Source organism: Chrysemys picta, chromosome 1 (assembly GCF_011386835.1).
Source record: "Chrysemys picta bellii isolate R12L10 chromosome 1, ASM1138683v2, whole genome shotgun sequence".
In the NCBI taxonomy this organism is placed as follows: Eukaryota; Metazoa; Chordata; order Testudines; family Emydidae; genus Chrysemys; species Chrysemys picta.
Genome location: NC_088791.1, coordinates 292080561 through 292095503, shown reverse-complemented (window position 1 = coordinate 292095503; position 14943 = coordinate 292080561). Strand labels below are relative to the sequence as shown.

The 14943-nt window shown below is 44.5% G+C and overlaps 1 protein-coding gene across 3 annotated transcripts in view; it reads left to right on the top strand.

The window, feature by feature from the left end:
• VWA8 (von Willebrand factor A domain containing 8) overlaps positions 1-14943 on the top strand; it is a 300653-nt gene that overhangs the window by 152893 nt on the left and 132817 nt on the right. For all 3 annotated transcript variants that reach the window (XM_065581171.1, XM_005301483.4, XM_065581170.1), the window contains exon 21: positions 938-1014. In XM_065581171.1, coding sequence (XP_065437243.1) covers positions 938-1014 — 77 coding nt within the window. The remainder of the gene's footprint in view (positions 1-937; positions 1015-14943) is intronic.

Genomic DNA, 14943 nt, shown 5'->3' with positions numbered 1-14943 from the left:
TTTAGCCTGGACTGGGGTAGCTCAAGTAGTCACCCCTTAACTACAGTCTATCAGGGCTGGCTGAGGCCTGGGCGGAGCTCAAGCAGACAGCAAACAAACAGTCTCTAAAGGTGAGTGGCAAGGGAGCTCCTGTCTTGGGCTAGAGCCTCCTTGCACCATGTAAGGGGTCAGCCACCCCGGGGTGGGGTGGGGTGGTAGGGGGACGTGGGCCCACCCTACTCCACTGCATCCCAGCCCAGGGCCCTGGCAGGGGCAGGATTGGCTGCCCCTGTGTCGGCGGGGATCCAGCCGCAACGCTCTGACTGAGCCGGGCTCTGCAGCTGGCTGCTCCTGGCTGCCCCTGGGCTACTTCCTGCCTCCCCGGGGTTTGGTACCTGCGGCCTCCAGGCCTCTTCTGGCTCTTTAGGGTAAACTGCAGTGGGTACTCCGGCCAGTTGTCGTCCAGGTCTGGGGATTGGGAACAGCCAGGTGCAGGCTCTTCTCGGGCCTCTGGAGAACAGGCCGGGCGTCCTCCTCCATTGCAGGCTCTCCCCCAACTGTGCTGCAGGGCCAGCCTCTTATACTTCCGGCCACGCCCCGGTACTTCTGGCGAGGAGGGCGGGGCGATACAGTGTGCAATATATATATTCCATGCTATACCACTTTATATGTGTGTGTGTGTGTGTGTGTATATATATATATACACACACACACACATTTTTCTATATATATAAAATCTAGTAGGACAGACAAAATATGCAGTTATAAAGAATATCACTTCTCTTTTTCAAACTAAACATTGGTGTAAACCTAATAATATAGTATTGTAATTGCGATCAAAACTTTTGTATCTTGTGTGAGATTTTACTAGATTGTAAAGGAATTCTGACCTTATTCTCTCGACAATTCTTGGATATTAAAGTACTCTTGGTAATGTTTTTAATATACATTATTTCAGGGCGTGGGGAAAAACAAGATTGTTGACCGATTCCTTCACCTGTTAAATAGACCCAGAGAATATTTACAGCTGCATAGGTAAGAATGTCACTTTACATGATTTGTTTGTTTCAATGTCATCTTTATTTTCACTGCTGAGCTTTTAGATGTTTACATCTCATATTCCTGAAGTTTTATTTATTGTTTATTATTTGTAGTACTGAGTGCCATAGTTAGATCGATCTGACTCCTGGAGTAGATGCAGCTATGTTGACAGAAGAATTTTCCCTGGACCTAGTTGCCGCCTCTTGGAAAGATGGATTAACAAAAAGATGGATTTCAAAAGCATCTAATCCTGTTGACTTTCAATGGGACTGAGGGCTTATCTACACAAACATTTAGTCTCAAGAAGCTGGCATGTGAATCTACCCCATACTAGCCTGCCACATACTAAGGGTATGTCTGCACCACAGCAGCTACAGTGGTATAGCTATGGCGCTGCAGCTGTGTCACTGTATTGTAGATACTTCCTACATTGATGGAAGGGATTTTTCCATCAGTGTAGGTAATCCAGCTCTCTGAGATGCTGTAGCTAGGTCGTTGGAAGAACTATTCAGTTGACGTAGCTGCATCTACAGTGCGGGATAGGTTGACCTAACTAAATTGCACAGGGTTAAAAAATGTTCACATGGCTGACCAATGTAGCTAGGTCAGTCTAATACTTATTTCTATTAAGTGTCTGTGTAGACCACGGCTCAGCAACCTTTGGCACGTGGCCCATCAGAGAAATCCACTGGTGGGCCGGGATGGTTTGTTTACCTGCAGCCTCCACAGGTTCGACTGATCACAGCTTCCACTGGCCGCGGTTCACCGTTCCAGGCCATAGGGGGCTGCGGGAAGCGGTGAGGGCCGAGGGATGTGCTGGCCGCCGCTTCCTGCAGCTCCCATTGGCCTGGAACGGTGAACCTCAGCCAGCGGAGCTGCGAGCGGCTGAACCTGTGGATGCTGCAGGTAAACAAACCGTCCCGGCCCTCCAGTTGATTTTCCTGACGGGCCGTGTGCCAAAGGTTGCCGATCCGTGGTGACCCTGCTGACGTGCATTAACTATTCATTAATGCTCTTTGATCTAGTCCTGTTTGAAATGGGATTTATGTAGTTTAACTAATCAATCTCAAATTCATACCTTTTATTAATTTAGATTAACTTTCCTGCATGTCCCCATGTAGACAAACTGTAAGACATTTTTTGAAAATTTTACTTTCAGTAATTAGTACTGGGGAAATAGAAAAAAAAATAAAGTGTAACTGTAGTAGGTCCTATTATAAGATGTAAATATACATTATGAAAAATTCCCCCAACTCTTTTCTCAGCAAATGGGTACCTATCCAGCTAAAAATGTGGTTGAAATATTCTTTTTTGTTTCATTGATACAATATCAAAAGGAGTTCTAATGATCTACCCAATATACATATCCAGAAGTTAATTTACATGGTGTAAATTGAATTTTGAGGGATTATTTAAATGATAGAATATCTATTATTCAAGCATCAGAGGACACTTTCATAATCAGAGTCGGTGAGCTGATACCATGAGTAATTTTAAAGTCACATTTCATAAATAGATTTGTACATGATAATGATAAGGGGAACTGAAAGGCGGAATAAGTAGGATCCCTTCTGAGATTTGGATGTATTTGTATTAATCCTGATTCACATGCAAGGGGTAATACAAATAAATCATAAATCATTCTTCCTAGCCTTTCTTACCATTCTTAGCTGACTTTTTTCTTATTTTCCTGAGTGTCATCTTTACAGTTTATGTATTTTTTGTTCTCAGACACTAAACTTGGTACTCACAACATTAATTTAGGAGAAACATAGATACAGTTAATAGGGAAGAACCTCCAAAACATGTTTGACTAACAAAATATCACTTACATTTCCTTCAGTGTAAGTTATTTCCTGTACTTCAAATGTATTTTAATGCCTCATAACAAGTATACACATAAATAATCACATTTATTTATAATTAGAAATGAAATCCTAATTAAAGACAGCTTCTAGGGGCTGTTGTATAACACATCAATAAAACCATACATTTAAAGTACATAAATCGCATAACCTCAGTATGGCAGTGTAACAGGGTGGCTCACCCTTTAATGGCTGGCAGGCTGGAGCTATTCTGATTACAGAATGAGTCACACCTGGGAGAAATCAAGGTGATTGCCCTATAAAAAACAGGACAGGGCTGCAATGAAGGGGAGGGGCTCAAGAAATTGTAAAGAACTAACAGAATATGAAGGCCTCCTCCGTGGAAGTCCCCAAGACCAAAGGAGCTGTGACAGAGAGGAGCCCAGGAGGCTCCTGTGGTGAAACTTGAATGGAGTTTGGGCCTAGAAGAACTGGGAAGATGGACTGTGAGAACAGACTGGGAGAGAAAAAGAGCTGCAGCTGTGAGAGAAGACAGCAGAATGAAGTATGGACTGTTGTGTGGTGATGGACTGTATTTTGGGACCCTGAGAATTGTTAAGAACTGCTGCTGATATTAAACCAGCCCTAGGCAGGGGGTGTTATTATCCACAGTAAAGCTCGTGTGCAGTTATTAAAGGACCTGCAAGAAGGGGCTAAATGGGACAGGGTGCCTGTTATCCTGGCCATGAAGGTGCTCTCAGTCAATGGCTACCCCATTACAATCAGACATACAACCTCTGGCTTTGAACTCATAAAATAAGTATGGCTGGGCTAAGTATGGGAGACCTCCAAGGAAAAAAATTATTTGCAGTTAGTGGTGAATATAGTAAGTGGCACTCTTCCTTCTAAGGCAGTATTGAGACATTAAGGACCCCTTGGCATTTTTCTTTACAAGAGTGGGAAGTGTGTAGAATACTGGCCAAATTGTTGTTTGGATAATTACATTCTGCCTATAGTTCCAATTGTGTATTTTATTTTTTTACTCGCTGTTCTAAACTGTTTTGTAGTGTTTGGTGCTGGTTAACGGTTGTCACTTTTCTCTCTAGAAGAGATTATCCTTAAGTTAATGGTGAACTGATTCTTATATAGAGATTAAAAATCCATTGGTAAAGTTAATACGGAACTTTGAGATCCCTCTAGATGAAAGGCACTATATAAATGTAAATTCATAGTCAAGTATTTAACATTTTTTTTAAATTATAAACTGTTGGTAGTAGTATTGTTCTTTTAATAGTCTTTGTCTGTCTTATCACTTTTGACATTGCTAACTTTTATGGTCTGTTATATTAGTAGTATAAACAAATGCCATCACGTGAAGAGAAATGAAATATTGTATATTAAAAAAAATTGAAGCCAAAGTTAGTAGAATGAATGACTCTAAAAGTGCAGTTTTATTTAAATGGGGGTTCTGTGTGTGGAAAAGCCTTCATTGGTTTGAAGAAAAATTGATGTGACAGCACTTATTTAAAAATTACAAAGCCTCTCATGGCAAAGAGATTTTGCAATGGAAAAAAAATTAAAGCTTTTCAGAAGACTCAAGGAAAAAACGTGCATTGTTAGACCATAAAACCCTTCTTGGCACTGATGAGAGTAACAGATAAATGTAAGCTCCCAGCTGCTACACAAAAACAGCATAAGAAGGTACCATCAAGTTCAGTTTGCTGGCTCCCTTGATGTAATAAAATGGAAAAGAGTCATTTGCTTCTCTTCTTCTATCACGTTAGACGCTAATTATATATGGAGAAAGGCTTTTGCTGGAGTACAAATATCTTCTGTCTATTATTTAAACATTTGGTTCTGCATCTCTTAGTTTTAAATATATTTCCACTATCAAGCTGCTTTTTCGAAAGCAACAGAGGGTCCTGAGGCTTTTTAGAGTTCACTTGAGACACTGATTCTTTCTGAAGAAGAGCTCTGTGTAAGCTCGAAAGCTTGTCTCTCACCAGCAGAAGTGGTCCAAAAATAAATAAATACTACCTCAACCACCTTGTCATCTCACTGGTCCATCCTTTCTGTTAAGATGCCACCTTTTTTTTTGTCTAGAGATATAATAGTTATCCTTCCATTTCCATTATAGATTCTTTCCCTTGTGTGTGGAATTCTGACTCAAGCTCTTTTTGGATGGAAGAAAGTTCAGTTTCTTGTCAAGGCTGTACAACTTGAGCTGTAGTTAATCAAATTTAAGAGGGGGTAAAAAGTTTCAGCAGCCAGGGACTGTGGAATTCACCCCAGTTTATACCAGTTTCAGAATGCATAATCCAAGAATGGGGTCCAAGGTAGTAACCAGGACCTTGCAGAAGACATCCAGGACCAGTTGATAGAACAAGTTAAGAGGGGTCAATCAGGGCTGGCCTTACCATGAGGCGAACTGAGGCAGCCGTCTCAGGTGCCAGACTGTGGGAGGGGCGCCATAGTGTAAAATATTGTGTCTGCTGCTGGTGCATATGTATTCTCTCTGCTCTAGATGCACAGAGATGGTGGAGTGCTGTGCTGGCGGAAGGAGGGCACAAGAGACATAACAGGCAGGCAAGAGAAAAGGTGAGAGGGAAGAACAGAAAGCAGCAGGAGCTGCAGGGAGAGAGAGGAGGAGGAGCCTCTTATATACCTCTCTAGCACCCCCAGGAGCCTGGACTGATTAACACCAGCTTCGCAGGGAGCTTCCTGTTTCCTGCTGCTTCCCTGAACCCACTTGAGGAGAACAGGCAGTCAACTGAAGTAGTAGGAGCCAGTTAGGCCCTTAAAACGCTGATATCTTCCCTCAGTCCCTGCTACCAGCCTGCTTATTTGTCCCCTTCAATTGATTCATAGATTCATAGATTATAGGACTGGAAGGGACCTCGAGAGGTCATCGAGTCCAGTCCCCTGCCCGCATGGCAGGACCAAATACTGTCTAGACCATCCCTGATAGACATTTATCTAACCTACTCTTAAATATCTCCAGAGACGGAGATTCCACAACGTCCCTAAGCAATTTGTTCCAGTGTTTAACCACCCTGACAGTTAGGAACTTTTTCCTAATGTCCAACCTAGACCTCCCTTGCTGCAGTTTAAACCCATTGTTTCTGGTTCTATCCTTAGAGGCTAAGGTGAACAAGTTCTCTCCCTCCTCCTTATGACACCCTTTTAGATACCTGAAAACTGCTATCATGTCCCCTCTCAGTCTTCTCTTTTCCAAACTAAACAAACCCAATTCTTTCAGCCTTCCTTCATAGGTCATGTTCTCAAGACCTTTAATCATTCTTGTTGCTCTTCTTTGGACCCTTTCCAATTTCTCCACATCTTTTTTAAAATGCGGCGCCCAGAACTGGACACAATACTCCAGCTGAGGCCTAACCAGAGCAGAGTAGAGCGGAAGAATAACTTCTCGTGTCTTGCTCACAACACACCTGTTAATACATCCCAGAATCATGTTTGCTTTTTTTGCAACAGCATCACACTGTTGACTCATATTTAGCTTGTGGTCCACTATAACCCCTAGATCCCTTTCTGCCGTACTCCTTCCTAGACAGTCTTTTCCCATTCTGTATGTGTGAAATTGATTTTTCCTTCCTAAGTGGAGCACTTTGCATTTGTCTTTGTTAAACTTCATCCTGTTTAACTCAGACCATTTCTCCAATTTGTCCAGATCATTTTGAATTATGACCCTGTCCTCCAAAGTAGTTGCAATCCCTCCCAGTTTGGTATCATCCGCAAACTTAATAAGCGTACTTTCTATGCCAATATCTAAGTCGTTGATGAAGATATTGAACAGAGCCAGTCCCAAAACAGACCCCTGCAGTACCCCACTCGTTACGCCTTTCCAGCAGGATTGGGAACCATTAATAACAACTCTCTGAGTACGGTTATCCAGCCAGTTATGCACCCACCTTATAGTAGCCCCATCTAAATTGTATTTGCCTAGTTTATCGATAAGAATATCATGCGAGACCGTATCAAATGCCTTACTAAAGTCTAGGTATACCACATCCACCGCTTCACCCTTATCCACAAGGCTCGTTATCCTATCAAAGAAAGCTATCAGATTGGTTTGACATGATTTGTTCTTCACAAATCCATGCTGGCTGTTCCCTATCACCTTACCACCTTCCAAGTGTTTGCAGATGATGTCCTTAATTACTTGCTCCATTATCTTCCCTGGCACAGAAGTTAAACTAACTGGTCTGTAGTTTCCTGGGTTGTTTTTATTTCCCTTTTTATAGATGGGCACTATATTTGCCCTTTTCCAGTCTTCTGGAATCTCTCCCGTCTCCCATGACTTTCCAAAGACAATAGCTAGAGGCTCAGATACCTCCTCTATTAGCTCCTTGAGTATTCTAGGATGCATTTCATCAGGCCCGGGTGACTTGCAGGCATTTAACTTTTCTAAGTGATTTTTAACTTGTTCTTTTTTTATTTTATCCGCTAAACCTACCCCCTTCCCATTAGTATTCACTATGTTAGGCATTCCTTCAGACTTCTCGGTGAAGACCGAAACAAAGAAGTCATTAAGCATCTCTGCCATTTCCAAGTTTCCTGTTACTGTTTCTCCCTCTTCACTAAGCAGTGGGCCTACCCTTTCTTTGGTCTTCCTCTTGCTTCTAATGTATTGATAAAAAGTCTTCTTGTTTCCTTTTATTCCCGTAGCTAGTTTGAGCTCATTTTGTGCCTTTGCCTTTCTAATCTTGCCCCTGCATTCCTGTGTTGTTGGCCTATATTCATCCTTTGTAATCTGTCCTAGTTTCCATTTTTTATATGACTCCTTTTTATGTTTTAGATCATGCAAGATCTCGTGGTTAAGCCAAGGTGGTCTTTTGCCTCATTTTCTATCTTTCCTAACCAGCGGAATAGCTTGCTTTTGGGCCCTTAACAGTGTCCCTTTGAAAAACTGCCAACTCTCCTCAGTTGTTTTTCCCCTCAGTCTTGATTCCCATGGGACCTTACCTATCAGCTCTCTGAGCTTCCCAAAATCTGCCTTCCTGAAATCCATTGTCTCTATTTTGCTGTTCTCCCTTCTACCCTTCCTTAGAATTGCAAACTCTATGATTTCATGATCACTTTCACCCAGGCTGCCTTCTACTTTCACATTCTCAACGAGTTCCTCCCTATTTGTTAAAATCAAGTCTAGAACAGCTTCCCCCCTAGTAGCCTTTTCAACCTTCTGAAATAAAAAGTTGTCTCCAATGCAGTCCAAGAATTTGTTGGATAGTCTGTGCCCCGCTGTGTTATTTTCCCAACATATATCCGGATAGTTGAAGTCCCCCATCACCACCAAATCTTGGGCTTTGGATGATTTTGTTAGTTGCTTGAAAAAAGCCTCATCCACCTCTTCCACCTGGTTAGGTGGCCTGTAGTAGACTCCTAGCATGACATCTCCCTTGTTTTTTGCCCCTTTTAGCCTAACCCAGAGACTCTCAACACTTCCGTCTCCTATGTCCATCTCTACCTCAGTCCAAGTGTGTACATTTTTAATATATAAGGCAACACCTCCTCCCTTTTTCCCATGTCTATCCTTCCTGAGCAAGCTGTACCCATCCACACCAACATTCCAATCATGTGTATTATCCCACCAAGTTTCAGTGATGCCAACAATGTCATAGTTGTATTTATTTATTAGCACTTCCAGTTCTTCCTGCTTATTCCCCATACTTCTCGCATTTGTATATAGGCATCTAAGATACTGGTTTGATCTTTCCTCCCAGTTTTGTCCTGACTCTCCTTTCTCTCTGCCAATATAGCCCACACTCCCTCTCGTTTCCGACCCATCTCCCCGGTCTCCATGTTCCCCACTTACCTGTGGGCTTTGCTCACCTGTCCCCGTCGAACCTAGTTTAGTGTTGAGAGCCACTATAGTGCAGAACAGCAGTCATGAGTGAAAGAAGAAAACGCCCCTCTGGGGCAGCATTCAGAAAAAGAAAGAAAGCAAAGGAAGCTTTTCTATCTAAGCAGGAAGGAGCTCTCCTGAGATCCATAGACACAAATGTTCACAGTGAGCCTTCCGGCCCCAGTGAGGATGTGAGTGGTGAGGAGATGCCTGATCTTCCAGTTAGTCAGAGTGCAGGTGACCTGGCAGCTACTGCAGCATCCATATCTCCATCTCAAATGGATGTAACCATGCACATTCCTGAAGAAAAGTGTAGATCAGAGAAGAGTGTGGTGGAGGCTCAAGAAACAGCTGCTTCAGAGGTTAGTTCCTTAACTCTAGATGATCCAGGACTGTGGACCCACTTGAGCAGTAGCTTGAGGGACTTCTTTGTACTGAATGGGCCACAGCAAGTGAAAAACTTCATGTTCCCCAAAGACAAAGGAAATCAAAGTTTCCATCCAACACATTACTGGCGTGAAATCCCCAATGGTGGCAAAGTGGAGAGGCCATGGCTTATGTACTCAAAAACCCAGAATGCTCCATACTGTTTTTGTTGCAAACTCTTCCAGTCTAATGTTCCAGACACATTGGGGTCTACAGGAACAAAGGGCTGGAAAAATCTGGCTAGAAATTTGGCATGCCATGAGAAGGCAGAAAATCACCAGAGAGCATTCCATAGGTGGAAAGAGCTTGAGATGAGACTAAGGTTAAAGGCCACCATAGATGACCAGCATCAAGAAAAGATTGCATCAGACTCTCTTTACTGGTAAAATATTTTGAAAAGGCTCATTGCCATTGTGAGAATGCTTGCTACCTAGCACTGCGTGGCACTTCAGATCAGCTGTATGTGTTAAACAATGGAAACTTCCTTAAAATTGTGGAGCTGATGGCTGAGTTTGATACTGTACTCCAGGAGCATCTAAGAAGAGTCACCACCCAAGAAATGTACACACACCATTACATTGGAAAAACAATTCAAAATGAGATCATCCAGTTACTGGCAACAAAAGTCAAACAGAAGATTGTGGCAGATCTGAAGTCTGCAAGATATTATTCTGGACTGCACATCTGACATCAGCTATACGGAACAAATGACTTTAATGGTGCGTTTTGTAACAACAACAGAACCTAGTGAAAATGTCACTGCAATGGTGAATGTCAGAGAGCATTTGCTAGAATTTATTGACATTGATACTACAGGAGCTGGTATGACAAATGTGCTTCTTAAAAAGCTGGAAGATACGGGAATTGCGATAGCTGACATGAGAGGTCAGGGCTATGATAATGGTGCCAACATGAGAGGAAGGAACAGAGGAGTGCAGACACGGATCCGAGAGTTAAACCCTCGAGCTTTTTTTGTCCCGTGCAGTTCTCATTCATTGAACTTGGTGGTTGGTGGTGCAGCATCAACTTCTAGTCAGGCTGCTGAATTTTTTAATGTAATTCAAAGCATCTATGTATTTTTCTCTGTATCAAGTCATCGATGGCAAATTTTGAAGCAACATCTGGGAACATCCTCTCTGACACTGAAACCACTGAGTGCCACACGATGGGGAAGTCTCCCTGATTTCTGCTGGGAGAGCAATACAGCGGTGCACAGACAATCCAGGAGGTTTTGGGAAAGTGTAGGGGACAATTTCCTGGTACAAGTGCTTGAGGAACCAACTAGGAGCAGAGCTCTTCTTGACCTGCTGCTCACAAACAGGGAAGAATTTAGTAGGGGAGACAAAAGTGGACGGGACTGAGAGGCAGTGACCATGAGATGGTCAAGTTCAGAATCCTGACACAAGGAAGAAAGGAGAGCAGCAGAATATGGACCCTGGACTTCAGAAAAGCAGACTTTGACTCCCTCAGGGAACGGATGGTGTCAGGACTGAGATCCCCACTTTGAACTTTAGGGTACAAATGTAGGGGCCTGCATAAAAACTTCTAAGCTTAATTACCAGCTTAGCTCTGGTTCGGCTGCCACCATTTTCAATGGATTCCCTCCCTGGGAAACCTTGAAAAAAACCTTCACCAAATCCCTGGTGAAAACAAATCCAACCCCTTGGATTTAAAACAAGGGGAAATTAACCATTCCCCTCCTTCCTCCCACCAACTCCTGGTGAATCAAGATCCAAAACCCCTTTGGATCTAAAACAAGGAAAAAAATCAATCAGGTTCTTAAAAAGAAGGTTTTTAATTAAAGAAAAAGGTAAAAATCATCTCTGTAAAATCAGTATGGAAATCAACCTTACAGGGTAATCAAACTTAAAGAGCTCAGAGGACTCCCCTCTAGTCTCAGGTTCAAAGTACAGCAAACAAAGAGAAACACTCTAGTAAAAGGTACATTTACAAGTTGAGAAAACAAAGGAAAACTAACACGCCTTGCCTGGCTATTTACTTACAAGTTTGAAATAGGAGAGGCTTGTTTAGAAAGATGTGGAGAACCTGGATTGATGTCTGGTCCCTCTCATTCCCGGAGAACGAACACTCTCCCAAACAAAGAACACAAACAAAAGCCTTCCCCCCCCCCAAGATTTGAAAGTATCTTGTCCCCTTATTGGTCCTTTAGGTCAGATGCCAGCCAGGTTACCTGAGCTTCTTAACCCTTTACAGGGAAAAGGATTTTGGAGTCTCTGGCCAGGAGGGATTTATAGTACTGTACACAGGACAGCTATTACCCTTCCCTTTATAGTTATGACACGCCCCCCAAATCACAGATAGTGTTGGATGTTCGGTTCCACACTGGCTGTGATTTCTTCCTGGAGTTCTAGGAGAAAACAGAGTTAATAAGACACATGTACCTTTAGACATACTACTGATTATATAAAAACTAACAATATGTTTCATTCCAAGAACAATTGTTAACCAGTTAACTCTGGGAAACTTTCCCGGGAAAGTGCATCAGCCACTTTGTTAGAAGCTCCCGAAATGTGTTGTATTTCAAAATCAAAATCTTGGAGAGCTAAACTCCACCGAAGAAGTTTTTTGTTATTTCCCTTGGCGGTATGAAGCCACTGTAGCGCAGCATGGTCTGTTTGTAGTTGGAAACGCCGTCCCCAAACATATGGGCGTAGCTTTTCCAGCGCGTACACAATGGCGTAGCATTCCTTTTCACTGATTGACCAATGGCTTTCCCTCTCAGACAGTTTCTTACTGAGAAACACGACAGGATGGAATTCTTGATCCGGTCCTTCCTGCATTAAAACTGCTCCCACGCCTCGCTCGGACGCATCTGTGGTTACTAGGAACGGTTTGTCAAAGTCTGGGGCCCTTAGCACAGGGTCAGACATGAGTGTTGCCTTAAGCTGGTTAAAGGCCTTTTGACACTTATCAGTCCACTGAACTGCATTTGGCTGTTTCTTTCTGGTTAGGTCTGTCAGCGGGGCGGCGATTTGGCTGTAGTGGGGTACAAATCGCCTATAATATCCAGCCAACCCTAAGAAGGATTGGACCTGTTTCTTAGACTTTGGAACCGGCCACTTTTGGATAGCATCCACTTTGGCCTGTAGGGGATTTATAGTTCCTTGACCCACCTGGTGCCCCAGGTAAGTCACTCTGTTTTGGCCTATTTGACACTTTTTAGCCTTAACAGTTAGTCCTGCCTGCTGGATGCGCTCGAAAACTTTTTCCAGGTGCTCCATGTGCTCTGCCCATGAATCAGAAAAAATGGCCACATCATCGAGGTAGGCAACTGCAGATTCTCCCAATCCCGCTAGGAGACCATCTACAAGTCTTTGGAAGGTGGCGGGTGCATTTCGCAACCCGAAAGGAAGTACATTGAATTCATACACCCCTGCCTGGGTGACGAAGGCTGACCTTTCCTTAGCGGGTTCATCTAGTGGTACTTGCCAGTACCCCTTGGTTAAGTCCAAAGTAGAGATGAATTGGGCATGTCCCAATTTCTCCAATAGCTCATCTGTGCGTGGCATTGGATAGTTGTCAGGACGAGTTACAGCATTTAGCTTACGGTAGTCCACGCAAAAGCGTATTTCCCCATCTGGTTTGGGAACTAGAACCACTGGAGATGCCCATGCACTCTTAGAGGGGCGGATTATACCCATCTGTAGCATGTCCTGGATCTCCCTTTGTATAGCCGTTTTGGCATGAGGTGACTCCCGGTAGGGTGGGGTTCTAATAGGGTGAGCATTACCTGTGTCAATGGAGTGGTATGCCCGTTCGGTCCATCCTGGAGTGGCTGAGAAAATTGGTGCAAAGCTTGTGCACAGCTCCTTGATCTGCTGTCGCTGCAGACGTCCAAGGGTCGTGGAGAGGTTCACCTCTTCCACGCCACCATCCTTTTTTCCTTCGTAGTAGACACCTTCAGGCCACTCCGCATCATCTGTTTCCTGGGCTGTAAACTGGCAAACGTTTAATTCTCTGGAATAAAAGGGCTTAAGAGAATTAACATGGTATACCTTAGGCTTTATGTTGGAGGTGGGGGAGGCTATGAGATAGTTAACAGCTCCTAGGCGCTCCTGGACCGTGAATGGTCCTTCCCACGACGCTTCCATTTTATGGGCCTGGAGCGCCTTTAAGACCATGACTTGGTCTCCTACCTTGAAGGACTGTTCTCTGGAATGTTTATCATACCAGGCCTTTTGCTCTTCCTGAGCATCCTTTAGGTTTTCTTTAGCAAGGGCCAAAGAATGTCGGAGGGTGTTTTGTAGGTTGCTTACAAAGTCTAGAATGTTTGTTCCTGGAGAAGGCGTAAACCCCTCCCATTGCTGCTTCACCAACTGTAATGGCCCCTTAACCTCACGGCCATACACAAGTTCAAATGGTGAAAACCCTAAACTGGGATGTGGTACAGCCCTGTAGGCAAAAAGCAACTGCTGTAACACGAGGTCCCAATCATTGGAGTGTTCATTTACAAATTTACGTATCATGGCCCCCAAAGTTCCATTAAACCTCTCCACCAGGCCATTGGTTTCATGGTGGTAAGGGGTGGCAACCAAGTGATTCACCCCATGAGCTTCCCACAGGCTTTCCATGGTTCCTGCCAGGAAGTTAGTTCCCGAATCTGTAAGGATGTCGGAGGGCCAACCTACCCTGGCAAAAATGTCTGTTAATGCCTGGCACACACTTTTAGCCCTGGTGTTGCTTAAGGGTACTGCTTCCGGCCATCGGGTAGCAAAATCCATGAAAGTCAGTACGTACTGCTTTCCTCTGGGTGTCTTCTTTGGGAAAGGACCCAGAATATCCACAGCTACGCGCTGAAATGGGACCTCAATTATGGGTAGTGGCTGGAGAGGGGCTTTAACCTGGTCTTGGGGTTTTCCCACTCGTTGGCACACCTCACAAGACCGGACATAATTAGCAACGTCCTTGCCCATTCCCTCCCAGTGGAAGGACTTCCCCAACCGGTCTTTGGTTCTGTTCACCCCAGAATGGCCACTGGGATGATCATGGGCTAAGCTCAAGAGCTTTACCCGATACTTAGTGGGAACTACCAACTGCCTTTGAGGATGCCAGTCTTCCTGGTGCCCACCCGAAAGAGTCTCCTTGTATAAAAGTCCTTGTTCTACAACAAACCGGGATCGGTTAGAAGAGCTGAGAGGCGGTGGGGTGCTCCGCGCCGCCGCCCAAGCTTTCTGAAGGTTGTCATCTGCTTCCTGCTCGGCCTGGAACTGTTCCCTTGATGCTGGAGACATCAGTTCCTCCTTGGACTGTGGACTGGGGCTTGGTCCCTCTGGAAGCGATGCAGGTGCTGGGGCTGTTTCCATTGACTGTGAACCGCTGTCCGCTGGAGCACTATGTGGTAACTCAGGCTCTGGCTGAGCCTCTTGGGTAGGGTTATCTGCTGCTTCTGCCAATTCAGGCTCGCTGGTGCCCTCTGGCGTTGGAGTTGTAGACGGGTTTGCAAGCGCTGGACTCAGGGCTGGCAATGGTTCTGGTGCTGGTTGCGTTGCCGGTTCCGGTTCTGGGACTGGCTTTGGCTGGGTCTCTGGGATTGGATCCACTACGGCTGTTGCAGTCGTTGGCAGGGGATCCAGTTCCACCACCTTTGTCTGGGTCTCCGGTAACACAGACGGGGCCCTGGTGGACGGCTCAGGAACAGGGATGGGGGTGAAAGCTTGCTTAGCCTGGCTGCGGGTGACTATTCCCACCCTCTTGGCTACCTTCACATGGTTGGCCAAGTCTTCTCCCAGCAGCATGGGAATGGGATAATTGTCATAGACTGCAAAAGTCCACATTCCTGACCAGCCCTTGTACTGGACATGCAACGTGGCT